Consider the following 26,231-nt stretch of genomic DNA (forward strand, 5'->3'; position numbering starts at 1 on the left):
ATTCCCATGGAGGGGGGTCCGCTTTGGTTTTTAAGGAGCAATTTTATCATCCCAGCTACACGGAGTTGGTCAAGGTGACAGGTGAGTTATACGATTGCTGGGGAATCCGCCTCATTTTCCAGCTGTTCAAATCATCATATGCCCGTGGGGGCCTGTGACCCCCACAGAATACAAGCATGAAGACTGCCTGTACCTGAGCTTCTGTGGCAGATTCTCTTAAGTGTACCTCAAGTTGTCGAGCTGAGGCAAACAACAAACATTCAAAGACAAACCAGGACGAGAACTTAACATATGCATGATTTTCCTCTCAAGTCGCCCTTCTTTCCAGAGAGAGTCAAATTAAGACTCTCTTGTTTGCAAAAACAAGGCCAATTTTAACAAACGTGGCCTAATTATTTACCTAAGCTCAGCAAAAATAGCGACTGGCCATATAGATCTCTTAAAACAATTTTTTTTTAATGTTTATTTATTTTTTTGAGACAGAGAGAGAGAGATACAGAGTACGAGCAGGGGAGGGACAGAGAGAGAGGGAGACACAGAATCCGAAGCAGGCTCCAGGCTCCGAGCTGTCAGCACAGAGCCCGACGCGGGGCTCGAACCCATGAGGTGCAAGATCATGACCTGAGCTGAAGTCGGACACACAACCTGCTGAGCCACCCAGGCGCCCCCATGTAGATCTCTTAAAGTTGCCTTTGCTGAAACTTTTATAAGGAATCTCAACTGAACTTTTAATAGCCTCTCTGACCCAGAAGCCAAGCCAAGTACTTACCATCAGACAGGCCTGCAATACCTGTAAATGTGGGTGAATTCCTCTTCACCAGGTCCCCAAGATATCCTGAGGTTCCTGCACCTGCCAGGAAGTGACATGCTGTACTCACCTGGTGAGGCTGCTGGGAACTCTGTAAGCAAGGTATCAGGCCAACATTTCCAAGGGACCCTACTGGTGCCATGCTTCAGAGAGTCAACCTTGGTTCCCTAACGCTGTTCGGTCATATCTGACACCATGTATGTCCCTCTCAAATATGGCACTGCAGTCAAAGCCTTGTATTTCCAACGGTGTCCTGTTAAATAAGGTTACGGATCATCAGAGACCTGATAAAGTAAAACACAAAAATTGGGCAAAGAAATGAGGAAACAGTTCCGCGCACATTTTCTTACCAAGAGCAGACCAACAATCTAAGAAAATGTTGTATCCGAGAGAAGGCAGACTTTCAATCTTATTCCAGTAAACTTTAAAAATCCATTCATTTCAACCTTACTCCATCCTGAGCACACGTAAAATTCCTTTCCAAAGATTTCCCTTCACGAAACTTCCACGACTTGCCTTTGCGTTCAGATTTTGCCCGAAGCCCTTTCTCTCCCAACAACCAGTCTCGTTTAGGATAAGATTACTTTCTTTTACCTTCAACACAAATGTATTTCCACACCTTACATCTTTCTTACAGTTGCTTCCCTTATTTCCGTCAGTCTCAATTACACTTGGCAGAATTTTAATGCTTAGGAACCATAGTCTCCGGGGAAAACTAAGTAGTAACCAATCGTGAACTGTTACACCAGAATTCTTTAGATGGCAAATTTGTGGATACACGTAAGCACAAAGCATGTTTTCCAACAGACCCAAATATCCTTAGTTTCTCTGCAATAAGGAGTCAAAAGCAGATAAACCTTACGCTCAGTAATCAATGCTCTAGCATTTTATCCTAGTTACGAAAGACTTAGATGTCCAATGGATTCAAGCCCAATTTATCATCCAAACGAAACTTTGAAGCTCAGGTTACCAAAGACTTTGAAAACTACCCTAACAATTATCCATGAAAACTTAGAGACAAAAGCCACCATTGGATCAAGTCATCCTTTTGCTAATTTCAACGGAGATCACATGAGCTTATTTGACCTTTAGCAAACCTAGGTAGAACACGAGTTTCGTATTTAATGCTGATAACTCTAACGACGTGTCCATTTCAAACTTAAATTAGATGGAATTCAAATTATGTTCAACCTGGGTTCACTTAAAAGTCAATCGATCCAGGGGCGCCTGGGTGGCTCGGTCGGTTAAGGGTCCGACTTCAGCTCAGGTCACGATCTCGCGGTCCGTGAGTTCGAGCCCCGCGTCGGGCTCTGTGCTGACTGCTCAGAGCCTGGAGCCTGTTTCAGATTCTGTGTCTCCCTCTCTCTCTGACCCTCCCCGGTTCATGCTCTGTCTCTCTCGGTCTCAGAAATAAATAAACGTTAAAAAAAATTAAAAAAAAAAGTCAATCAATCTGTTCCCCATTGTCATTTTTTTTTTTTTTTAACCTGGGAACTCCGGTGGGGAAATCCGAAGTGGGCAGTCCAAGGGGGTGCTCTTTGCTTCTGGTCCTCCAGGGTGGGAGAAGGAGCCAATGTTGCCAGAGGCACGGAGTCCGAGGGTGGCATAGAATCAGTTATGCAGGCTGCACCCCAGGTGGTGCAGAAACAGGAGACAGAAGAGGGGAGGTGCTGTCAGGAAGCAGAAAGAGAGTTCCTGGTTTTCAATCAGCTCAGACGGATGAGCAGAAGCTGTGTCCCCCCCCCCCCCCCCCCCGCCAAAGTGGAACTATGCCATCCAAGTTGGGCTGGAGAAGACGGGGCATTTCCCCGAAACAAAGGGAGATTCGGCAGCTGCTTAAAGTCCCCGTCCTGAGGCAGACTCACCAAACAAAGACAGTGGTTCCAATTACAGCCATCAACCCGGGAAATGAATGAGGGAGAAGCCCCCACATGTATTAGGAGGAGGAACAGTGAGAAAGGGTCAGCGTCCCCTTTGTCAGGGATGGCCTGTATTTCGTCCAGCAACCTGGGTTTATTCGGAAGAGGGCTGTTTAGATAATAAGAGGCCCTTAGGCCCTGATTTAGAGGCATGAAGGCCTGGACCTGGGGTACCTCGGGCCATTTGCCCTGTTCCCTGCTCTCTTCTGCAGGGTCCCTACTAAGGCCACGCAGAGTTAGAGGACATTAGTCCTTCCCCCAATTGTTTCCAGGGGGTTAAAAGGCATCCCAAGAGAGAGTCCTTGGGGACCGAGGAGGAAGCTCCCACGCTCCTAGAAAAGTAGTGAAGGTCTGTTACCAAGAAAGTCCCCCCACCCCCAACACCTGGGTGGAGTCCCACATGCAGGACACGTCAGAGGTGCCTGGTGTCAAAGTGACCTGAAGCGTCACTGGAACAAAATCGCTACGATCACCGCCTGTAGGAGGGAGGCCAGCCCCCCCCCCCCCCCCCCCCCGCCGCGCTTCCCCATTGCCTTCTAGACTACAGTGGGTGCCGGTGTATGGACTGAGTTTGCCTTGCTGAGAAGGCCGTGCTGAGCCTTGGCTTGAATCCTCCCCTCAAGACCGGAAGAGCCTTAGATCACAGACAACTTCCCTCTTTCTGTAACCTCTGAACCCCGTGCCTGTGTTGAATGTCGCAGTTCTCATGTTCCATAGCCATCGTCTTAGAGGTCTGCCTCTATGGTCGCCCTGAAGGTTTCTCAAATGCAGGGTCTTAATTAGCTCTGCATTCTCAATGCTTAGCGCACCCAGGTCGGCTCCCCCCTCCCCCAGACCTCCCACCACATATCAGCAACGGGTGAGATCTGTAATGATTCATCGCGGGTGCTCTAACCAGGCTACACCTGTTGGGAAAGAGTTAGGGGTTGTAGCTGCCAGAAACCGGGGCGAGGCAAGAAGTGCTCTCTCTTAGAGCCTCCAGAAACTGCGAGAGGATAAATTTCTGTTGTTTGAAGCCACCCAGTTTGTGGTTCTTGGTTCCAGCAGCCCCGGGAAAGGAAGAAAGCCTCATTAAAATGGAGTGAGGTGGCCCTGAAGGGGGAGCACCCACACAGGTATCTCTGGCCGCAGCCAGGATCACCAGCAGAGAAGAATCATTTGAACAAGAGAGGGCATTTTGCACGTAGGAATTCCATCTCCTACTTTTAAGAGAAAGAAGGAAGATCCCCAGCCCACCCCAGCAACCACGCGGAAGCATGGCTTGCAGCCCGGGAGAAACTGTCCAACCTCAAACCTCGTGTTCTTCTCCCCTGAACTTTTGTTTAAAACTCCCTCCCGGTTTCCTCCTAAAACCTAACACATCCGCTGAATTTTCCTTCGTGTCTCCAGACTTGGCCCTGGCTCACCGTAGCTTGCACGGCCGGGCCTGCAACTTCTCTGCTCTTCCCGAACAAACTCGTTTTGCTAGTAAAATGGGGGGGGCTCTTCATTTTTTAAGATTGACCGTAGAGACAGCATGAAAATCAAGCACACGGTCCAAGACTAAAAGGGATGGCGTGAACGGCTGTGTCGATGAGGTTCCATGCCTCCTTTAGGTCTCACTGAATTCCACAGGAACGGGTACGTGCTCGTGTCTCCGACAAATCACCCGCTTTGGGTCGGGGTTCCCTTCTTCTGGATTCCCACAGAGACTCTAGAGCGAAGGGCAAAAGTCCCAACAAGAGGGACGAAAGCACACAGAGGACAAGGGCTATCTGGGGCTTCTGGTAACGGACAGACTCTGCAGGCTCTGCTGGAGATGTGGGTCCCCCTCGGCGGGCCCGGGTCCTCCCGGGGACACGCGGGCGACACTGGAGGACCGGCCGTCCCCAGCAGGCCCAGGACAGGAAGCCTGCAAGAGGCGCGTGCCCGCGCGCTAGCCCCTGCGCGCTCCCGGCGCCCCGCCCCGTGACGTCACAGGCCGCGCCGCCGGGTGCGTCATCGCGGCGCGCCGCCGCCGGGAGCTTGGCGCGGTTGGACTATGGCTGAGGTGGGCCGGGTGGCGGTGCGCGACCCTGGGGAGCTGCTCCCGGGGGGCTTCTGGGAGGCGGTGGCCGTGTGGCTGGAGAAGCCGCAGGTGGCCAACAAGCGGCTGTGTGGCGCCCGCCTGGAGGCCCGGCGGAGGGCCGCCCTGCCCCGGGTGTCGCCCCGCGGCCGCAGGCCCAACGCGGGCCCCGAGCAGGAGGAGCCGGGAGCGGCCGGACGGGGTCCGCGCCCCCCCGAGGGGGGCCCGGGTCGCGGGCCCGAGGAGTCCCGGCACCGGCGCCAGCAAGGGGAGGGCCCCGGGGAAGCAGCCGCGGCGCCCCTGCTCATAGAGGGCCCCGGGCAGCCCGACAAGGCAGGAGCCGGGGAGGGCGATTTCTCCGCCTGGGATCTAGATTCTCTGTGGGACGATTTCTCCCGAAGCCTCGCCGGCGGCAGCCACGAGTTGCTGGCCTTCCTCACCGGGGCCCGTGCGGGATCGCAGCCAGAGGCGCCGAGCGAGCTCGACGTGGTTCTCAGAACCGTCATCCCGAAAACAAGCCCGCTCTGCCCGCTTGCTGCTCCGAGGAGAGAAGTTGTCGTGCAAGGTAGGAGTGTTTCCGGTAGCGAGGGGTGCCGGAGATCGAGGCGGACGCCAGTCAAAGCGGCAAGGAGAGAGACGGATTTTAATTACAAATATATTGTTGCAGTAGGGAGAGGTGTCGGGCCCGAACTGAGCTCCACCTGCATTTGTGCAGAGTTGACCGGCGTTTGAAAGGGAGAGGGCGGGAGTAGGGAGGTGGTGGCGGGCTCCGCAGAGTGAGAGAAGTGACAGTTAAGGAAAGACAGAGGATTGGGGTGAGTCCGTGCCCCTGAGGCCTTCAGATGTGGACTTCAGCGTTACCAGATCGGCTTCGCTGCAGGGGAGAGGCAGTGCTCCTCTACAAGGAGGGCCGGGTTTTTTGTTTTTTTAAGTTTATTTTTGAGAGAGAGAGCACAACGGGGGGAGGGGGAGAGAGAGAGAGAGAGAGAGAGAGAGAGAGAGAGGCACAGAATCCGAAGCAGGCTCCACGCTCCGAGCTGTCAGCACAGAGCCCGATGCGGGGCTCGAACTCACGGATTGTGAGATCATGACCTGAGCTGAAGTCGGATGCTCAACCGACTGAGCCCCCCCAGGCGCCCCAGGACTGCCGGCTTTAGGACTGCTTTCTCCCTTGTGCGCCTGGCACCGTGCAGGCTCGGGATGCAGCAGTGGATGGGACATACGAGCATGTGTGACCTCCTGGGCGCTATGGTAAATAGAGCGAGGAAAAGCCACGGGGAGAGCAGCAGCCTGCTGATTTTTTACTGTTTTTATTGACGCTTCTGCTAAAATGCTGACAAACCCTTTAATTGATTATCCCTGTGTCCCGCTCCCCCAGATGTCCTCAACGGAACTGTAACATTTTTACCTTTGGAGGAAGATGACAAAGGGAGCGTAAAGGTTGAGACAAACAACGTGTATCAACTCCGGCTCGGTGGGAGCAAAGAAGAGTGGTAAGAACTGAATAGTGGCTTCCTCCTCCTCCGGCACTTTGTTTCCAGGCGGGTGTTTGAGCAGCTGCAAGATTCAGGCCCCGCGAGAACTGAAGGGGCAGCTCCGGTGTGAGAACCTTCCTGGGAGGCTTTGTCCCTTGTTGGCCCCTGTGTGGGGGTGGGGCGGTCACCGCCTGGCCTGAGTCTGTGTTCTTCATGTTCCGTGAAGCCTTGAGAAGTAGTAGCAACCGGTTTTAGCGTCCAGGTCAAAGAATTGCAAATGCTTCCATTTTATTTCTTGCAACTTGGGAACTTGAGTGAGTGCCAGCTTCCTTGTTTCCTTCCTGCTGAGGCTCCCCCATGGTTGGGATGGAGTGGGTACCCAGTGGTGCTTCTCACACGAGTGGTACTTGAGCAGGACCCCCTAGTTCCTTGTGGCATTTGGGCCTGTCCAGCAAGTGTCCAAACACCTGTTTGGTGTTTTTTGAATGACCGAGTCAGAGGGAGGGTAAATTCACTTACCGCTCTGCCGCTCATGTTTTCCCGAGAGCCATATCTGGAGAGTACAGATACTTTCCAGAACAGCCTTGAGGATTGTGTCTGTTTCATCAGACGGGGCTTTGCACGTGGCTTTGTAGAAAGGAGAGGAGTACAGTGGGAAGCCTGGTTTTGCAGTCAGAAAGGTCAGAAAGGGCTGGGTTTCCCCCTTAGCAGTGTGGCCTTGGGTATGTCGCCTCTGTGGCTCCCAGTTTTCCCGTCTGAAGTGGATTTAATAATTCTTGAACCTCTGAGGAGGGGCCTAGGCTTCCTGGGGACCTGTTGCAGGCAGAGAAGCTTGCTGGGAATTCTTAGGACCTGGGTGAAGCCTCTTTGTTTTTGGTTTTTGTTTTTATATTAAATATAATTTATTAAATTGGTGTCCATACAACACCCAGTGCTCATCCCAACAGGTGCCCTCCTCAATGCCCATCACCCACTTTCCCCTCTCCCCCACCCCCCATCATCCCTCAGTTTGTTTTCAGTATTTAGGAGTCTCTTACGGTTTGCCTCCCTCCCTCTCTAACTTTTTGTTCCCCCCTTCCCTTCCTCCATGGTCTTCTCTTAAGTTTTTCAAGATCCACATATGAGTGAAAACATATGGTATCTTTCTCTGCCTGACGTATTTTACTCAGCATAATACTCTCCAGTTCCATCCACGTTGCTGCAAATGGCACGATTTCATTCTTTCTCATTGCCAAGTAGTATTCCATTGTATACATAAACCACATCTTCTTTATCCATTTGTCAGTTGATGGACATTTAGGCTCCTTCCATAATTTGGCTGTTGTTGAAAGCGCTGCTATAAACATTGGGGTACAAGTTCCCCTGTGCATCAGAACTCCTGTATCCCTTGGGTAAATTCCTAGCAGTGCTATTGCTGGGTCATAGGGTAGGTCTATTTTTAATTTTTCATTTTCATTTGTTTCCATATATTTTTTAACTTCTTCTCTAATTGCCTGGTTGACCCATTCATTCTTTTGTAGGGTGTTCTTTAACCTCCATGCTTTTGGAGTTTTCCAGACTTTTTCCTGTGGTTGCTTTCAAGCTTCATAGCATTGTGGTCTGAAAATATGCATGGTATGATCTCAATTCTTGTATACTTATAAAGGGCTGTTTTGTGACTCAGTATGTGATCTATCTTGGAGAATGTTCCATGTGCACTCGAGAAGAAAGTATATTCTGTTGCTTTGGGATGCAGAGTTCTAAATACATCTGATCTAATATATCATTCAGGGCCCTTGTTTCTTTATCGACCGTGTGTCTAGATGATCTATCCATTGTTGTAAGTGGGGTATTAAAGTCCCCTACCATTGGGGCGCCTGGGTGGGTCAGTCGGTTAAGTGGCTGACTTCGGCTCAGGTCATGATCTCGCGGTCCATGAGTTCGAGCCCCACTTTGGGCTCTGTGCTGACAGCTCAGAGCCTGGAGCCTGTTTCAGATTCTGTGTCTCCCTCTCTCTCTGACCCTCCCCCATTCATGCTCTGTCTCTCTCTGTCTCAAAAATAAAAAATAAATGTTAAAAAAAAAAAAATTAAAGTCCCCTACAATTACCACATTCTTATCAACAAGGTTGCTTATGTTTGTGATTAATTGTTTTATGTATTCGGGGGCTCCCGTATCCGGCGCATAGGCATTTATAATTGTTAGCTCTTCCTGACGGATAGACCCTGTAATAATTATATAATGCCCTTCTTCATCTCTTGTTACAATCTTTAATTTTTTTTTTTAATGTCTATTTATTTTTGAGACAGAGAGAGACACAGCACGAGCAGGGAAGAGGCAGAGAGAGAGAGGGAGACACAGAATGTGAAGCAGGCTCCAGGCTCTGAGCTGTCAGCACTAGAGCCCGATGCAGGGCTCGAACTCACGAACTGTGAGATCATGACCTGAGCCGAAGTCGGACGCTTAACCGACTAAGCCACCCAGGCGCCCCTCTTGTTACAGTCTTTAAAGTCTAGTTTGTCTGATACAAGTATGGCTTCTCCACCTTTATTTTCACTTCCAGTAGCATGATAGATAGTTTTCCATCCCCTCACTTTCAATCGGAAGGTGTCCTCAGGTCTAAAATGAGTCTCTTGTAGACAGCAAATAGATGGGTCTTTTTTTAAAAATCCATTTTGATACCCTGTGTCTTTTGATTGGAGCATTTAGTGCATTTACATTCACTGTTATTATAGAAAGATACGGGTTTAGAGTCATTGTGGTGTCTGTAGGTTTTCTGCTTGTAGTGATGTCTGTGGTCCTTTGTGGTCCTTGCAACATTTCACTTACAGAATCCCCCTTAGGATCTCTTGTAAGGCTGGTTTAGTGGTGATGAATTCCTTCAGTTTTTGTTTGTTTGGGAAGACCTTTCTCTCTCCTTCTATTCTGAATGACAGACTTGCTGGATAAAGGATTCTCGGCTGCATATTTTTTCTGTTCATCACATCGAAGATTTTCTGCCATTCCTTTCTGGCCTGCCAAGTTTCAGTAGATAGGTCTGCCACTAGTCTTATCGGTCTCCCTTTATAAGTTAGAGCGTGTTTATCCCTAGCTGCTTTCAGAATTTTCTCCTTATCCTTGTATTTTGCCAGTTTCACTATGACATGTCGTGCAGAAGATCGATTCAAGTTACGTCTGAAGGGAGTTCTCTGTGCCTCTTGGATTTCAGTGCCTTTTTCCTTCCCCAGATCAGGGAAGTTCTCAGCTATGATTTGTTCAAGTGCACCTTCAGCCCCTTTTTCTCTCTCTTCTTCTTCTGGAATTCCTTTGATAATGGATATTGTTCCACTTGATTGAATCACTTAGTTCTCTAATTCTCCCCCTCGTAATCCTGGATTTTTTAATCTTTTTCTCAGCTTCCTCTTTTTCCATAGTTTTATCTTCTAATTCCCCTATTCTACCCTCTGTCTCTTCAGTCCACACTTTGGCTGCCTCCATTCTATTTTGCACCTCATTTGTGGCATTTTTTAATCCATCGGGAGTATTTTTTAGTCCCTTGATCTCTGTAGCAATAGATTCTCTGCTGTCCTCTATGCTTTTTTCCAGCCCAGCAATTAATTTTATGATTATTCTAAATTCTTGTTCGGTTATATTGCTTAAGTCTGTTTTGATCAATTCGTTAGCTATCACTTCTTCCTGGAGTTTCTCTTGAGGCGAATTCTTCCGTTCCATCGTTTCGGCTACTTTTCTGTCCCTTTTGCCTTTTAAAAGCTTGTTGTGTGCTCTGCCCGTGCTGGCACTGCTGTATGAAAGGAGGGTCCCACGCCGTCCGGGGCCTGGCCCTTCAGGAGGTTGTTACTTGCTCTCTGTTGTTGTGACTTTGGTTATTTTATTTCCTACTCATAGTGATGGTTTGGACCCTCCAGCAGGTGTGCTTTGATTCGTTCCTTGGAGTAGCCCTGGAAAGGAGAACAGGAACAGACAGGAGACGAAAACACGCACACACACACAGAACAAACAAACAAGTAAACAAAAACAAAAAACAAACTAAACACAATCCAAAAGCAGAAAACCAGAAACACCGACTACAAGTAAAGAACAGGGTGGAGGTGCTGACGGAAGAGAACAGACAGACAGAAGTGAGAGGAGTGGGGGGGGGGGGGGAGGGGGATAAACATTGACCAGGCAGAGAGACTGAAAGGCTTAGTCCAGAGAGAGAGAGAGGAAAATAAGGAAGGAGGTGGGGCAAAAGAAAGGAAGATACAGTTACCCAGACAGAGAAACTATACGGCTTGATTATTCCAGAGAGAGAGAAAGGAGCGTAAAGAAGGAGGTGTGGAACACGTGTCAAGAGAATGCGTTAAATTTGTCTGTTTAGACAGACCAATAACCAGAGTAACCAGCCTGGGGGAGGGAAGAGATGAGGAGGAGAAATGGGGGGGTGGGCAAGAATATATGTCTATATCCAGAAGTGACCTAGAGTTAATCCAGGCCACGCTGCGTCGCTGGGCTGGGGGAACCGTCCGCAGGGTCTGTCCAGCTCCGGGAGATACGCGGTCACCCAGTGCGGAGGGGCGTGGTGTGGTGTAGGCGGGTCCCGCCTTCGCCGTGGGCCCCAGGACTGATCCCTGAGGCCCCACAGTGGTGGTGGTTGCGGGGGGGGGAGGGGGGGAGCAGCGATCCCCCAGTGTCTTCTCCGCGGACCCGGTAGACCCCGTTTGAGTCGTCCTCACTGTGCCACGGGCGCAGATGGGGGTGGTCCTCGCTCCACCAACTCCCCTGACCCTGCGCTTGGCTAGGGTTCCACGTCCCGCTCCGTATGCTCTGGTGCTGCGGGAGCGCCTCTCCACGCGGCCTGATACGTGGTCCCGGCTGGCCGTGTCTGTGCCCCCGCACTTCAGGGAGGACCGCCTTCTACTGTGGACCTTGCTACCAACCTCCCCACCGAACCCGGGGGCGGCGGACGCAGGCAGGCTTTGTCTTTTCCCACAGCGCTCCCGGAGGGGGCCGCTTTCTCCTACTGCGGACTGCGCCCCTGACCGACACCGAACCCGGCCGGCTCCCCTCCTCCCCAGGTGCGTGAACAGGGAGCCGGCCCCGGTCCGATGAAAGCCCCACAGTTAGAGATGGGATCCCTCTGAGTCCCAGCCCGAGGTTTCTCTCTTGTCCAGATACAGTCCTACGCTTCCCTAGCCGTCCTTTGTCTTCCCTTTGTCTCTCGGAAGAAGGGGATCCCTCCCCTCCGTGCCTGCACGGCCCGTTTTATCTCCCCCAGTTCACAGTCACCCACTTACCGTTTCTCAAGTTTCCCCATTTTCTTCCCGGTAGTTTCAGTCTCTTTTCCTGCCAGACTCTTGGGGTTCAAAGTCCTTTGGCTTCAGCACTTCTTTGTTTGAGAGACACAGGAAGTGTGGATCCCCTTACTTCTCCGCCACGTTGGCCCCCCCTCCTCAAGAACCACGGGTGAAGCCTCTTTGAATTTTCAAGAGACTGCCCGAGGCGGGGGGACCTGGCCCCAGGCCCTTGCCTCAGCGAGCGCAGGCGCCTTGGGGAAAGCCATGTCTCCCGTGGCGGTCGCCTGGGGTGCTGATGGCAGAGCTGTTAGGCGAGCACTGAAGGCTCCTGCTCGGGTCTGTTGTGAGGGCGCCCAGCGGGGCCCGGCCCTGGCAGTGCCCCGTGCAGGTGATGCGTCGTGGTCACGTTCTGGGCTGACGTCCTGAGGACTCGGGCTCGGCTGCCCGCTCCCCATCTTTCCAGGTTGGCATTTCCTGTCCTTGCCCCACCGGGCAGCCGTCCCTCACATCCCCTTGGGCACTGGGACCAGATACCGAGCATCAGTTGAATGGGAGTTGGTGGGGCCGCCACACGTGCTCCCCACCGGCACCCTCCGTCGCGGCAGTGTTGGCGTGTGCCCGCCGCGTGCTCAGCACTGGGTAGAGCGGTGAGCGGGTCTCGTGGGGCGACACATCTACACGCTCTGCCACCGGGTAGTGCTGAGTGCCGCGAAGTACCATAAAACAGGTGAAGTGGGTCTCTGCCTTCCCTAACGAGGGGACATGGGAACAGTGTCGTATCCGGTCCACGCAGGGTGCGTGGGGAATGCCTCCGAGGAGGGGACATCGCACGTGAGGCCCGAGCGGGTGAGGGAGTAGCCGTGGGGACTCTGGGGACACCCAGGGAAAGAGCACGAGGCCCAGGGAAGAGCAGGGAAGGGCCTGACAAGGTGTGCGGGCCCCAGCGGGAGAGCTTCCAAGGTGAAGGGAGTGGAAAAGGGGTGCAGCCCTAGTCCTGCCCAGGCTCTCGCCGCATCGTGACCTCGCGGGGGTGCATCTGTCGTGGAGAATCGGGGCCTGTTACTTAGGAATGACTCGTGTCCTTCCGACACGCACGCTGGCAAAAAGCCTGCAGGTCCCTGCTCCCTCTGGGGCAACTGGCCGCTTGCCCTTGTCCCCTCGCGCCCTCCCCAGCCCTGCCCCTCTCATCCGGCTGCCTGTGCTTCTGCTTACTCTCAGGGGCCCCTTCTCTCTCTGCCTGACCAGCTGCGTGCTGCTCTCCCCTTTATTGTGCCGCCAGCGTTGGGTCCTCAGAGGGGTATTGTGAGCTTCTGCTCGTGTGTTCACGCAGACGGGGAGGGCCTGCTGTGCGGCCTGTGTGCCGTGGGTCCCCGCACCCGGAGCTGTGGGCTGGCCTGGGCCCGAGACACACGGAGACAGTGAACCTGTGAGCTGCCCGGGGCTGTGCCTGTGCTTGGCTTTGTGACTGAGCACTCAGCTCTTGGGCCAGTGAGTTTTAGGGACCGGTGTGCTCGCATTTGAGTTGCCCTTGTGAAAATGTGGAAGATGAGAATGGGAGGAGAATCCTTGGACGTTGGGAAGCTGGCTAGTCAGTGTGTGAGGCAGACGGTAAGAGGGGCTTTGTTATTGGTCGTCGATCCTTGTGATGGGATTTGTGGGATGGGCAAAGGCATCTTTAACCTTGGTGGCAGGAGAAGACTTCCTGCTTTTAAAACGTGCGTTTTTCTCCATTGGATGAAAGTTCTGCAACTCGTTCCAGATTTTTGGGTTTCAGGTCAAATCGTTATGTTAAGGTCAAATAGCTGTGTTAACATGCACTCTACTCTTGAGGGAAACGGTTAACGTACAAATAGGACTTGAAACCAGCCCTGCTCATTCATGTTTCTCTTATTTTTAAAGGTTCATATCTATTTTAATTTTCTGTCCAGAAAGATGGCATTCAGACGGAACTGTTTATCCCAAACCCGCCTGGCTGGGGGAAGAGCTGCTGGCCAGGCTGGCCAGGTGGTCTGTGGGGAGCAAGAAAAGTGGGTTTAAAAGCACCCTGTCCCTCATTTCCATCATCGAATACAGCAAGACTTACCAGGCGCTTAAGGAGAAGCATAAAGACATGGTCAAGGTAACTCTGGGGAAAACACTTGTGACTCCCTTGTTCCGATGGGTGGCGGTGACCAGACAACAGGTCAGGCGGGTAAGGTCGTTTCTCCCGTAGACCTTCCAGTTTATCCCGACGCAGACATCACGGCGGAACATACCCACCTACGGGCCCCACTGCAGGCACGCTGTACTTCGACATTTGTATGGATGCGAACCGCCAAAATATTGACAGATGTGTTACGGAGAAGGATCTTCTCTTTTGCGCTTTGTGAATTTTTTTCCAAGCGAATAAAAGGGAATATTTAATTGAAAATACTTAAAGATTAGTTACTAAATTGCCACATTTCCTTAGGATGTACTTAAGGATGTTTAAGGAGAATATATAAAAACTTAAAGTACGAAAGCATATATTTTCCGAAAGGACATACATCTCAGATCACGTCTATCACTGCATATTGAAGACATGAAAAGAAGGTAGCAGCAGACGTCTGTGTTCACACCCAGAGGAAGAAATAAAGCGTCACTAATGGGGCCGAACTTCTCTTGTGCCCTTGCCAGGGTCCGGCCCTGTTCCTGGAAGGAACCATGACCTGTCCTTTCCATGTGTGGTTTTTTTTCTCAGTTACCTGTGGTCGTGTAACAGGGTGCCCCAAAGGTCACAGGCTGGAGGCAGTGACCCTTCATTAGGGCACCTGGCTGACCTAAGCTGGGGACCCTCCTCTTCCAGATGCTGGTCTGTGAGGCCTTCATTATCTTACTAACTGTTCGGTTCTTTCAAGAAAGGACCTTCTGTTATTCCAGCCTTTGAAATTGTCCTGAGTCACGCAGACTGCCCTGCCTAATCCCCCATGCCTAGAAACAGAATCCAGAACAGGACAGAATGTGTAACCTTGTTGTTGGTGTTTCCTCTTCTGCCAGATGTCCTCTGCACGTTGCTAGTTTCGATGATGGGGTGTCACGCTTGTGCAGCTGGTGTTGCACAGCTTTGAGAGCACCTGACCGTTGTCCTGTGTGGCGGCTGAGGTTTTCCCCTCAGGCTTTGTCCCTGCTTTACAGATAGGGAGATGGGGACCAGCTGACAGCCAGTCACCAACAGACGAGAGGGCTAGAGCTCTGACCTCCTGACCCTTTCGCTCTCCTCGCCCGGCGCCTTGCTCATTTTCCTCATCTACATAAACGTCAGGGATGGCATGGCCGAGAGCTTTCCCCTGATGTCCTGTGGTCTCATCTGAATGTCTTACATGTGTTGTCCTTGCTGGAAAATCCTGCCTTGGACGGCATTGCCCTTGACGGGTCCTGTGATGCATCCAGGGTACAAGTTTTATGTGTCTTGATGCGGACCTCTTACTGCAGCAGAGTGATCCTAAGTGTCTGCTTTGCAATGAGCTTATTTTTTTAAGTTTTACAGCCTGATGAGTTTGACTTGTGCCTTATGGGGATACTTAAGTATAGCAAGATGGCTAGGTGCTGGGAGAACAATTTACATACGCTCTTACTGATTTCTCAGGTGTGGCCTGAAGTTACTGATCCTGAGAAGTTTGTGTATGAAGATGTGGCTATTGCTGCCTACCTGCTGGTAAGGACCGCTGTCGTCATCTAAGCTCCTGTGGGGCGGGGCAAGGTTGCCACTGGCAGAAGCTGTCAGCGAGGAACAGCACGTACCGAAGGGAACAGCATGTATCGAATTCCCTGCCTTGGGGCGTGTCTGGTTCTGCTCGCCAGGTTGGTAACAGGTGCAGCGGTTGGATTTTGCGTGAGTGTGGAATGAGTCTGAGTCGTGTGAAGCCGAGCTGTGGGGACTCCAGCTTAGCAGGTGCCTGCTTGATTCACCGTCGCCGTGGACACGCTGGGCGGCCCTCGCCGCTGGCGGGGCCCATGTGATAGGCACTTGCCTTCCAGTCCTGAATCTTCCCTTAGCTAGCTCACCAGTCTTGATTTTAGACTAGATAATTTCCAGTTTCCTTTCCTCTATGATTCTCATCGCCTGTTTAGAAACAGCATATCTTGCCTTGATTATCACAGTAGATAGTCTTGAAGAACACAGAGAAAGCATGAGGACACCAACAAACAATAATCTATAAAGCTCTTGCCCAGAGATGACCACTTTCATGCGGACTCTTGATGGAAGAAGAAAGCTTCGATGCCCCCACAGCATCAGGCAAGAGCAGGGGCCGACACCCCTTCCGCTCCCTCCGCTCACCTGTCCGACACCCACACAGAAGCCCAGGGCCACAGACGAGGCCTCTCTACCTGTTTTGGAAACGTGATTTGTTATCCCACGTGGGGTTTGTGTCTGAATTACTCTTGGAAGAAGTGAATCAGGAGCTGATTGTTTTTTTGTTTTGTTTTGTTTTTAAATTAGATTCTGTGGGAAGAAGAAAGAGCTGAGCTGGGCCTGACAGCCAAGCAGTCCTTTGTTGACCTAGGATGCGGAAATGGTCTCCTGGTTCACATCCTGAGCACCGAGGGGGTAAAGTGCACTTCCCTGGCCGTTTTGGCTCCTTTTCTAAAGTGTCTTCCGGTCCAGCACAAGGGCCCTCGAGCTCTTTCTCTGCCGGTACGAGCCGCATCCAGGGTCTGCCTGGCTGTCAGACTCGTGACTGAGGAGAGCCGGCGGCCCTCGTGCCACGTAGAACAGGGCTCGCGGGCGCGCCTGTAGAACGACAGAGCCCACAGCACGGCGGTTTCTGCTGTCGGTGCCTCTTCGGGACGCTGGAAGGGGGTGGAAGGCAAGGTGGATTCTGCCCTCCAGAAGCTTAAGTCCAGCTCGGAGGACAGTGTTTACACTGTGATGTAACACGGCCATACCGAGTCTTGCACCATTTTCTGGACCCGTGAAGTAAAGGCAGGAAGTGCTTAGAGCAGCCCCCGCCTCCGGGAGTGGTTCCGTGTAAGTGCGAGCCATGACCCGCCCAGGCTGGTGCTTCCAGCTGGCGTCAGCCTTCCTGTGGAGTCGCCGAGCAGAGTTGCCTTAGCTTGGCAGCTTCACACTTCGTCACGGGGACCACGGCTGATTTGTTTTTATTTTTAATGTTTATTTTTGAGAGAGAGACAGAAAGTGTGAGTGGGGCAGGGGCAGAGAGAGGGTGACACAGAATCCGAAGCAGGCTCCAGGCTCCGAGCTGTCCGCACAGAGCCCGACGCGGGGCTCGAACCTAAACTGTGAGATCATGACCTGAGCCCAAGTCGGACGCTCAACCGACTGAGCCCCCCAGGCGCCCCGCCCCGGGAGCTGATTGAACTGATTTCTTCTGAGGGTAGCACTGTTTCCTGTCTCAGAGACGTTCTGTCCACAACTGTAGGAACTTAAAACGGGGCTGTTACAATGTACCTTTAATTGCGCTATAAAAAAAAAAAACAAGGTCGTGGCACCTGGGTGGCTATGTTGGTTAAGCGTCCGACTCTTAATTTGACTCTTAATATTGTCTCGGGTCATGATCTCACAGTTTGTGAGTTCGAGCCCCATGTTGGGCTCCGTGCTGACATCTCGGAGCCTGCTTGGGATTCTCCCTCCTCTCCCCTCCCTCTTTCTCTCCCTCTATCTCTGCCTCTCTCCCTCTTGTACGTGCTCTCTCTCTCAAAATAAACAAAAATTAATAACAAAAATAGAAAACTGAGTTTGTAATTCTAACAGCTGTGCCCAAGTTGTCTGTGGGATGTCGGCACATCAGGTGGTGACTGCAGGCTGGTGGGTGAGGAGGACGGGGTTCCTTGTGCATCCCCTTCTCCGCCTGACTTGGAAATAAGCACGGTTGCCCTGGAGAGCTGGCGGGCGCGGGCACGGCGTGCCTGGTAAGGAGCAGCCGAGGAGAACGAGCCTTGCCTGCTGGCAAACTGCAGGGGCAGACGTGCTGGGGTCTGCACTTGACTCTGGGGCCCTGGCCCTGGACGTGTGCCCGCTCCTTGACTGCATTTCCCCTTCGTGAAGACTCCCGGTGACCCTTAGCAGGGCACAGGTTCTTAACCCGTGCCTTGGAGGGGCACGAGTGTCTGTTGGCGTTGCCGAGAAACCGCGGGCGCCTTCACCGCGGAGGTTGAGGGTCTCTTGTGCTTCACGCCAGTGGCAGTACCTGCAGAGTCGGATCTGTTCTCGCCAGTTTGTAATAATGCGCTGCCGTTAACCTTTGATTTCTGAAACTATTTCAGCACCCAGGCAGAGGGATCGATGTCCGAAGAAGAAAGATCTGGGACGTGTATGGACCTCAGACTTGCTTAGAGGTACTGGCTTTGTTCACTTGCTTGAGCCCAGCAGGTTGTCCCCCGGTGACCCTTGTTTTGCCGAGTGTCCAGGGGCCTGGTGCGTGTTACCCAGTCCTCACACAGGGCCAGGTGTCCATCCCCTGTTGTCCCCGCCGCCCGCAGGGCAGGACACCCGCATATCTGTTTGTCCTACCTCCTGTTCTCGACTGTGTTTTTGGATGACAAGTTACGTTATGTAAATCTTTGTGCAGGAATCTTAGGTGATAAATCTTAATCCACTTAAGACAAATCTGTCATAGGCTGAACTTTAAAACTTTTTTTTTTTTTTTTAACATTTGTTTAGTTTTGAGACCGAGACAGAGCACGAACAGGGGAAGGGCAGAGAGAGAGGGAGACACAGAACCCGAAGCAGGCTCCAGGCTCCGAGCCATCGGCCCAGAGCCCGACGCGGGGCTCGAACTCCCGGACCGCGAGATCGTGGCCTGAGCCGAAGTCGGATGCCCAACCGACTGCGCCACCCAGGCACCCCTAAAACGTTTTTAATGATACTCTCGTGTTGGTTTTCAGAAAGGTTTTCTTTCAAATACTTTCATTTCAGGAAGAATTTCGCGTGCCGTAAGATACGCATTCAGGAAAACAGAAGAAGCTAGAGATTTGCGTATTTACCAAATATTTGAGTGCTGCTTTCCTGCCGGGCACTCTCAGGTGTTGATGCACGTGCTGCCCTCACGGGGGTGGGAGGCACCCCCAGGTACAGCGTGGGTACGGGGCGCCAGCTGTGACGTGTGGAGCAGGGTTGAAGACCTGAGCGGGGCGGGGAGGACGAGGGCGCCACTGCGGGGCAGGTCCTGCTGTGTGCGTGGTGGCCCCAGGAGGGCCGCCCTGCAGGAGGGCTGGTGGTGAGAAGTCCGGGGAGAGAAGGTCAAATGCAGCCGGCTGGGGGGCCGCGGACAGGGGCGGCACATCTGCTCTGAGCCCATGCCTGTGGGGCCAGGGTGAACCCAGGTCACTCCCGCCTTGCTCTGGAGTAGCTCCCTCGCCCTGCTACCAATCAGAATGTGTCCCAAGGGGGAAAGTGACCGGCCCCCTCAGCACTCCCACGTCAGGTGCGGATGGTGTCGGCATCTGGTCGAGGCCTCCGAGCTGGCCGGCCGGCGGGGTGCTCAGCGGTGGGGTCCATGCCCTTCGCTCCTCCCCGCCACCCAGCTCTGCTCAGCTGCCCTGGTTGCCTCAAGGCCTTTGTCCTGGACTTAAATGCGGGGTGGGACAGGACACAGGTTCTCCTCCCCAGAGGGCAGAGCGCCGACAAGACTCTTCATGTGTTGATTTCCGGGAGAAGAGCCTGGCACCCCAGAGCTCACGGCCTCGGCAGGTACTCTCTCAGCCCTCCCGCGGCCCCGCTGCCCTCACGAGGCAGGGCTCAGCTCTGTCGTTCCATCTACAAATGGGAAATAAAAGTGACACCATTTCTGTATTTTTCTCTCTGCCTCACTTTTAAAGTTGAGAATAATATTGAAAAAAATACTGCAAAAAATAAAAAAGATCAGCCTCCGGAGGGAGGTTCATTGCAGGCTTTGCGCATGTTTTCCTTGTATGTTTGTGTTTTGCTTTGTAATGTAAGAATTTGCACTTGCTTACACATTCATACATCAAAATAGGTTAAACGTTGAGAAAAACCCCAGGTTTGAAGAAAGTTGAGGAGCCGGGCGACGGACTTCGGGGGGCTCTGCAGACGTGCAGACAGGTGCACACAGACCATGCGTCACCTGGTCAGTCAGGCTCTGGGTTTAGTGCGAGGCCGATGAGCAGAGTCCCAGGAGTTACGTGGTTGGTTTCAGAATTCCCTGTGTCCCTGTGTTCTGTGAAAAAGCAGAATAAATTCTTTGGGTAAGAAGTTCAAACAGCAGTTGAACAGGCCCTCTGTTTAGTCGTGACCCCAGGACAGAGCTGGCTGGCATGACGTGCCCCTTGGAGAACGGGGAGAAGGTTCTAGTTCTTTATTTGAGGTTCCCCAGCACCCTGACTTTTCTGTGGAGGGGGAAACTGCCCCAGCCCGCTCATTCCAGGCCTGCTCAGAAGGTTCTGGGTTCTAATCTCATGTGGATCTTCTTATTACACCTGGACCTTCAGTCGTGGTGTTGAGTCCTGCCTGTTCTCATGTGCAGCGTGAGGCTGGATGCTGACCACGTTTCTATTACACTTGCTGCAGGGGAACACAGCCAGAAATGAGCGTGCTTTTGTTGGCGCGTATGAGTGTTTGTGTATATGTCCTGGTGTGTGAGTCGTTGCCACGAACAGGGACAGTCTGTACAATGGCTGAGCATGAGTTTACAGGTTCTTCCAAAAATTCTATTTGATTGTAAGCAAGAGACTATTAAGAAAAAAACACTAGTTTAAAGAAGTTTTTTTTAATGTTCATTTATTTTTGAGAGAGAGAGAGAGACATGGCATGAGCGAAGGAGGGGCAGAGAGAGAGAGGGAGACAGGGAATCCGAAGCAGGCTCCAGGCTCTGAGCTGTCAGCACAGAGCCCGACGTGGGGCTCGAACTCATGGACCACGAGATCATGACCTGGGCTGACTGAGCCACCCAGGCGCCCCAAAACACCTGTTTTAAATAACATGTTGCATGGATCACAAAACGTCTTAATTGTGTTATGATGCTGTATAGGAAGGGGCACTGCTAAAATTTGCTGTGTTCAAGATGTTGATGAAACCGGCCTCGAACTGTGATGATGGCAGTCGTGAACTGTAAACCACGTGTTTGTTAATGCAGGCCATTTAAACAGAAATACACGAATTTTAATATGTGTGTAAATAGAAGCACACATGCTGAATTTAAGAACCAGAAAGATTGTAGAATTCAAATTCTACTTTTGTATACATCACGTCTGCAAAAGGCACGTGGTTCTGTTGTCGTAAGGAACGGCCTTGGACGGGAGTGTTGTCCTAACGTCTTCCCGCTTTGTTCTGGCCGGGGGTAGCCAGGTGTGCCTACTCCCTCGGGGGGTCGTTCTTCAGTTTTAAAACAAGGAGGATTTTGAGTGGTCGCGTGTATCTTTTTTGTCTCCAGCTCTTACCGACAGACCTGCTATTGGGCCCTGACTTGAATCATGGGTGATGGTCTGCTGATTAGCAGAAAGAATAGGGTGTTTATGTAAAGTTCTTAAATCACAAAACGAAGCTGTTTTCAGCCTAATTACAGAGGTTATCAGAACGGTTAACACGCCTCCTCAGTGGGATTTTACTTGGCCTCTGAGTGTTTATAAAAGATAATCACGTGATGGCAGCATATTTGTTGTTTCTACGTAAACTCTGGCAGTTTCTCTGGCCTCGCCCCTCACTTTTCACGGGTCTGGAGGTTGTAGGATGCGTTGTGGTTCTCAGCAAATCAACTTCAGGCCAACTTGCTTCCACTTTCTTGCCCCCGTATTCTGCCCACGTGGAGCCAGTTCCTGTGTCCCCTCTCCTGTAGCTCCAGTGTATGTTCATGTAGAGAAGCACTCTTTTTTTTTAAGTTTGCTTATTTATTTTGAAAGAGAACAGAGGAGGGGCAGAAGGAGAGAGAGAATCCCCAGCAGGCCCTGCGCTGTCAGCACAGAGCCCGGCTCGAGGCCGTGTATCACGAACCTTGAGATCATGACCTGGGCTGAGATCAAGAGTCGGACGCCTCACCGACTGAGCCACCCACGTTGTTAAGGATCCAAAAGATTAGTAATCAGCGTTTTTAGTTTCTCTAGTGATGATGCTGTAAGTTGCTGTGTTTCATGCCCCCTGGGCAGACGCGGGCCCTGTGCTCAGGGGAACGCCGGTACCCATGGGGCCCCGAGGGGCTGAGGTCACCCCAAGCAAGCTGCGGTTCCTTGGGGCCTTTGCCTCAGTAGCTCTGTGCTGCTCTACTAAACAGTGGTCTTATCTTGTGTTTTTCTTTTAGGAAGGTGCAATCACACCCAGCGATGAGACCCTTTTCCCTGACGTTGACTGGCTAATTGGTAACCATTCCGATGAACTGACACCGTGGATACCTGTGATCGCAGCCAGGTGAGTAAGTGTCCCGCACAGCAGGGCGGGCGGCGGGAGGGATTTTGTTGCCTAAACCTCGCTGTCCAGAAGTAGCCACTTGGGGCTGTGGCGCACTGGAGACGGAGCTCGTTCGGACTGTGGGGATGAGAACGTGCCGAACGTGCTGGTTTAGGCTTAGATTCTGACTGCTTCTGAAAAAAATTTTTTAAACGTTTATTTTTGAGAGAGAGACAGAGAGAGCATGAGCCAGGGAGGGTCAGAGGGAGAGGGGGAGACACAGAATCCAAAGCCGGCTCCAGGCTCTGAGCTGGCAGCACAGAGCCCCACGTGGGGCTCGAACCCAGGAGCTGTGAGATCATGACTCGAGCCGGAATTGGACAACCGACTGAGCCACCCAGGTGCCTCATCTAACTGCTTTATTTTACTGTTTGAGATATGGCTAGAAGACATCAAAGTACATCTGAATAGTGCTGACGAAAGCTGACCATTTCTGCAGTATTTCTGTCCAGGGAGACAGGTCATGTTTTGGAAGTTATTTTCTGATAACAGGAGTGAGTGTCTCCAGAGGGAAAATCTGCCAACACAGAGACGCCTCACAGCAGTACTGATGTTCATAGAGGGGGGCTGCGCCCATGGCCATGCCTCTGGGTCGGCGGGGACCTTGTGAACACGCAGCTTATGGTGGCGGCCCGGGTATTTTGTTGCCGTGGCTCCTGATCCAGGCGTCTCGTGAACTGTTTCAGCTCTCGAGGAGCAGTGTAGCTCACGGAGCAAGTCTTAACGTAATCTTTCTCGTGCCCGCCTCTGAGATCTCGCTCCCAGCCGAAATCCCAAAACACTTCGGGAAGTTTTACGTTTCAAGTCCGTAAGAACAACGCGGTGGAACGCACTTTGTACAGACAGTTAGGCTCCTGGTCCGTAGGAGGGATAGACCACGCTGCGTCGTCTCTGGGAGCAGAGCGAGGGACAGCTCGAGCTCGGGCTCTGCTCCGGAACAGCCAGGGGGAGCAGATGCCTCTGCTTTACCGCGGTGCACGATGGCCACGTGGCTCTGTGCTGAGTGTTTTTGTTTTGGGGATTGTTTTTGAAGGTCTAATTACAGCTGCCGTTTCTTTGTCCTTCCCTGCTGCTTCTTTGACTTCGTGGGGAAATACGCCCGGAGGCAGAGCAGGACGACTCAGTACCGAGAGTATCTCGATTTCGTGACTGAGGTGGGGCTGGCCTGCGGGTTCCACGTCCAGGAGGACTGCCTGCGCATTCCTTCCACCAAAAGGGTGCGTCCTGACCGCTTGGGGCGTCCTCGGTGGCCTCGGTGCGGCGTTGGCCTCTGGGGGGAGGGTCCGGGGCTGTGTCGCAGAGCCACAGGGGACCCCGTGATGTTTGAAAGCCTGTGCCGATTCCGGCATCTCGGACGCTGGTGGGGGTCAGAGGGCTCGCTCTGTCCCCGTGACCCCCGCTTTGAAGGCCTTCTGGCAGTTCCTTCCCCAGGCCCGCAGCAGCACTGCAGGGAGCCCTCACCGAATCCTCATTTCCTTCCCAGAACCTGTGAGTGGCCCTAGGGGACCTTCCCAGAGTGGGCATCGGCTGGACTCGTGTGGAACGTCCTAAGCTAGTTTGTCCGAGGCTGCTCACCACCTCCGGGGTCCTCGGGTTTCCCAGTCACGGGCCGAACCTGAAGTTTGGTTCCAGGTTCAGAGCGGTTCAGCGTCTCGTTCCACGCTTCAGTAATTCCGACGTACCTGCGATGCGATTTGCCCAGGCAGACGCCGCCCCTGCCACAGTCTGTGACCGCAGCACACGTGCCCCCTGTGACCCTGCCAGCGGGCCAGTCCCCTGGAGAAGTCGAGGGAGGTGCCACCGTCAGCCTGCGTTCATGTCAGTAGCTTCCTCTTATCGGACTCTGTGGCTGTCAGGCTTCTTACCATCAGCAAAGCACAGAAACCTGTCATATCCAAATCGTGAGTTTGATCGCTCGATGTGGCACAAAGGATCCAGGGCAGGTTTAGGTGAACTCTCGGCCCTGGCACCGCCTGGCCGTGAACTCCGGGGCACATTGCACACTGCATCCGTGCTCTCGTCTGTCCGGGGGGAGGGGGGGCCCTCCTGGGCTCGTCTCACAGACTAGATAGAACGGTGCCTTCATCTAAGGGCTCCGTGGTGGCCGAGAGGGGCCCACGATGGCCGCAGGTACATCGTTGCTGCCGATGCTGCCACTGCTCACGTCACCGTGAGAGCGTTCTTGGGGACCCTGCTTCAGAGCCACGATGTCCTTCTCCTAAATGCCCTCTGCCTTGGCAAACCGCCCTGCTGAGGCTGGGATCGATTCTGCCAGCTGCTCGAATTTGGGTCACGCGGGTGGGTGTTTACACTGGTCTTTCCAGTACTAGTTGCTGGAGACCACGCACCGGTCCTTAATCTCTCTGAGCCTCAGCTTTCTCGTCACCCTGTGGCTCTGGGGGCAAACACAAGAGCAGGTGTCCACAGGTGGCAGCTCTTTGGTGAGGACTGGTCCTGCCTGGCACGTCAGGGAACGGGCCCCGGATCACACCGCTGGCAGGTGGCAGAGCCGGAGAGCGGTCAGGGGCGGCTCTCGTGTAATTAGATTCGCTGTCTTTCGTTGCCCCTAAGCTGGCTGTGTAGTTCGTGGCCAGGAGGAAGTCCAGAGATGCCATGCTCAGGGCAGCGTCCTTGCCTGGGGGCTCTAGTGCGCGGGCAGCCGTCGTCATCCTGTGTGGACGTGCAGGAAGGACAGTGCACGGAATGGACGTCCGTGCCGTGCCAAGTGCTGCCTCCCCTCTGGCAAGGTCGACAGAGGGACGTCCCGTTTTGAGAGCTCTGGGTGCCGTCCGTGTCTGCACCTGAGGGAGGGGGCGCCGGATGAAGGCTCCCACGAGCGATGTGTTCAGAACAGGCACGGCTGTGAGCTCGGTGCGCGTGGACTCGTACGTGTCTCGTAGGTCTCTGAGTGTCCGAGCCGCGAGACTCTTCGTGGGCTTTGGCTCTTGCTTTATTTGGGACACTGGTATTGGTATTGGCTTTTAAAGTAAGCATTTCTTTCACGATAAGCCTCTAAAATTTGAACGTAATTTGTACCGCAGAACGAGAGACGCGAATGGAAAACGTGACTTGCCACGGGATCCTGGTAAAACACTCTGCTTTTTTCACATGCAGGTTTGTCTCATTGGGAAACGCAGAACATACCCCCCCACTGGAGAAGCCCTCATGGATGAGCAGAGAACCCGGTACATTAATAGCAGGCAGGGCTGCCCCGTGAGCCCGCCCGGCCGGGAGCCTCCCCATCCTCCTCCCCGGGCCGCCGTGGCACGTGCGGGTCGCCCCCACGGGCGCCAGGCCCTGGACGCCGGGGCCGCCGAGGAGGGGGCGGAGGCCCAGGCCGCTGGACTCTGGCTGTCTGGATTTCACCCTAGAGAAAAAGCCGAGCGCGTGAGGAATTGCGCTGCCCTCCCTCGAGACTTTATTGACCAGGTGGTTTTGCAAGTGGGACACCTGCTGTTGGATGCAGAGCGGCCGTGCGCAGGAAGTTCTCCGAGCGGGAGCTTGAAGGCCTGGAACCGAGGAGGTAGGCCCCCGGGACCCTGCCGCGTGCCTGCCGGGTTTTGGGCAGTGGCTCGGCCCTCCTTTGGGACCAACTTGGAATCCTGTGGTTGTTTTTGATCACATGTATTTTGAAGAGATATTGATAATAGACCACTTACACACTGGTTTAGAATTTTTTCTTATAGTTCCTTTTAACATAAGGGACTCCGCTCCCTCAGAGGAAGGAGGTGAGAGCAGAGTGGTAGTGTTTGGACCTATGATTAACCTTTACGGAAGTGTCCAGGCTTCTGGGTGTAGAGCCACTCATTTTCCCTCTATAGAAATTCTTTAAACCAGAAGCAGGTTTCTGAATGCCAGAAAAGCGTGCTGTCCTCTCGAATATAAGATAACGTTTTGGAGATGATGTGGTTTGTTACTGTAGTTCTCTTTGAAACCCCCCAAATGGCAAAAATCAGACATGATAAAAGGGAGAAAATGACATCTGATTGTTCTCGAGTGGTGTTCAAGAGAAGGAGCAAAGCGTGGGTTTTGATGATTTTTGTAAAGTTGTGACCGGGACGCTGGCCGTCGGCACCAGAGGGCGCTGTGGAGCTGGCTGGGTCTGACGGCACCTGAGACTTGCCTGTGAGGTTTTGAGGTCTTTGGAGGAACTGGAGGAGCCCTCCCTCAGCCCGTCAGGGGGGCTGCTGCCTGGCTGGCCCCGTGGGTGGGGGGCCAGGGAGGAGGCGGCAAGCCCGGGCTCCCTCTCCCGTGACATCCTGCCTGGTGTCTTCACCGTCTCGGCCTCCCTGGCTGTTGTGACCTTGCCACGCGGCAGCGCCCCAGAGCGCCTCCTCTGCTCTGTGGGTCACCCCACC

At 53.0% G+C, this 26,231-nt stretch overlaps 1 protein-coding gene across 2 annotated transcripts in view; it reads left to right on the forward strand.

Moving 5' to 3' along the window:
* The first annotated feature begins 4,696 nt into the window (after positions 1 to 4,696).
* Positions 4,697 to 26,231, forward strand: part of TRMT44 (tRNA methyltransferase 44 homolog) — a 29,808-nt gene continuing 8,273 nt past the window's right edge. The window contains exons 1-10 of one of the 2 annotated variants that reach the window (XM_027072206.2): positions 4,697 to 5,336; positions 6,150 to 6,264; positions 13,398 to 13,617; positions 15,103 to 15,171; positions 15,958 to 16,065; positions 17,742 to 17,813; positions 21,728 to 21,834; positions 22,907 to 23,090; positions 24,988 to 25,058; positions 25,245 to 25,396. In XM_027072206.2, the coding sequence (XP_026928007.1) occupies positions 4,748 to 5,336; positions 6,150 to 6,264; positions 13,398 to 13,617; positions 15,103 to 15,171; positions 15,958 to 16,065; positions 17,742 to 17,813; positions 21,728 to 21,834; positions 22,907 to 23,090; positions 24,988 to 25,058; positions 25,245 to 25,396 (1,687 nt within the window). In that variant the 5' untranslated portion in view covers positions 4,697 to 4,747. Of the gene's footprint in view, positions 5,337 to 6,149; positions 6,265 to 13,397; positions 13,618 to 15,102; positions 15,172 to 15,957; positions 16,066 to 17,741; positions 17,814 to 21,727; positions 21,835 to 22,906; positions 23,091 to 24,987; positions 25,397 to 26,231 lie in introns of both variants that reach the window. The other variant, XM_027072156.2, reaches the window with a different exon arrangement.

The sequence above is a fragment of the Acinonyx jubatus genome, chromosome B1, assembly GCF_027475565.1.
Source record: "Acinonyx jubatus isolate Ajub_Pintada_27869175 chromosome B1, VMU_Ajub_asm_v1.0, whole genome shotgun sequence".
Lineage (NCBI taxonomy): Eukaryota > Metazoa > Chordata > Mammalia > Carnivora > Felidae > Acinonyx > Acinonyx jubatus.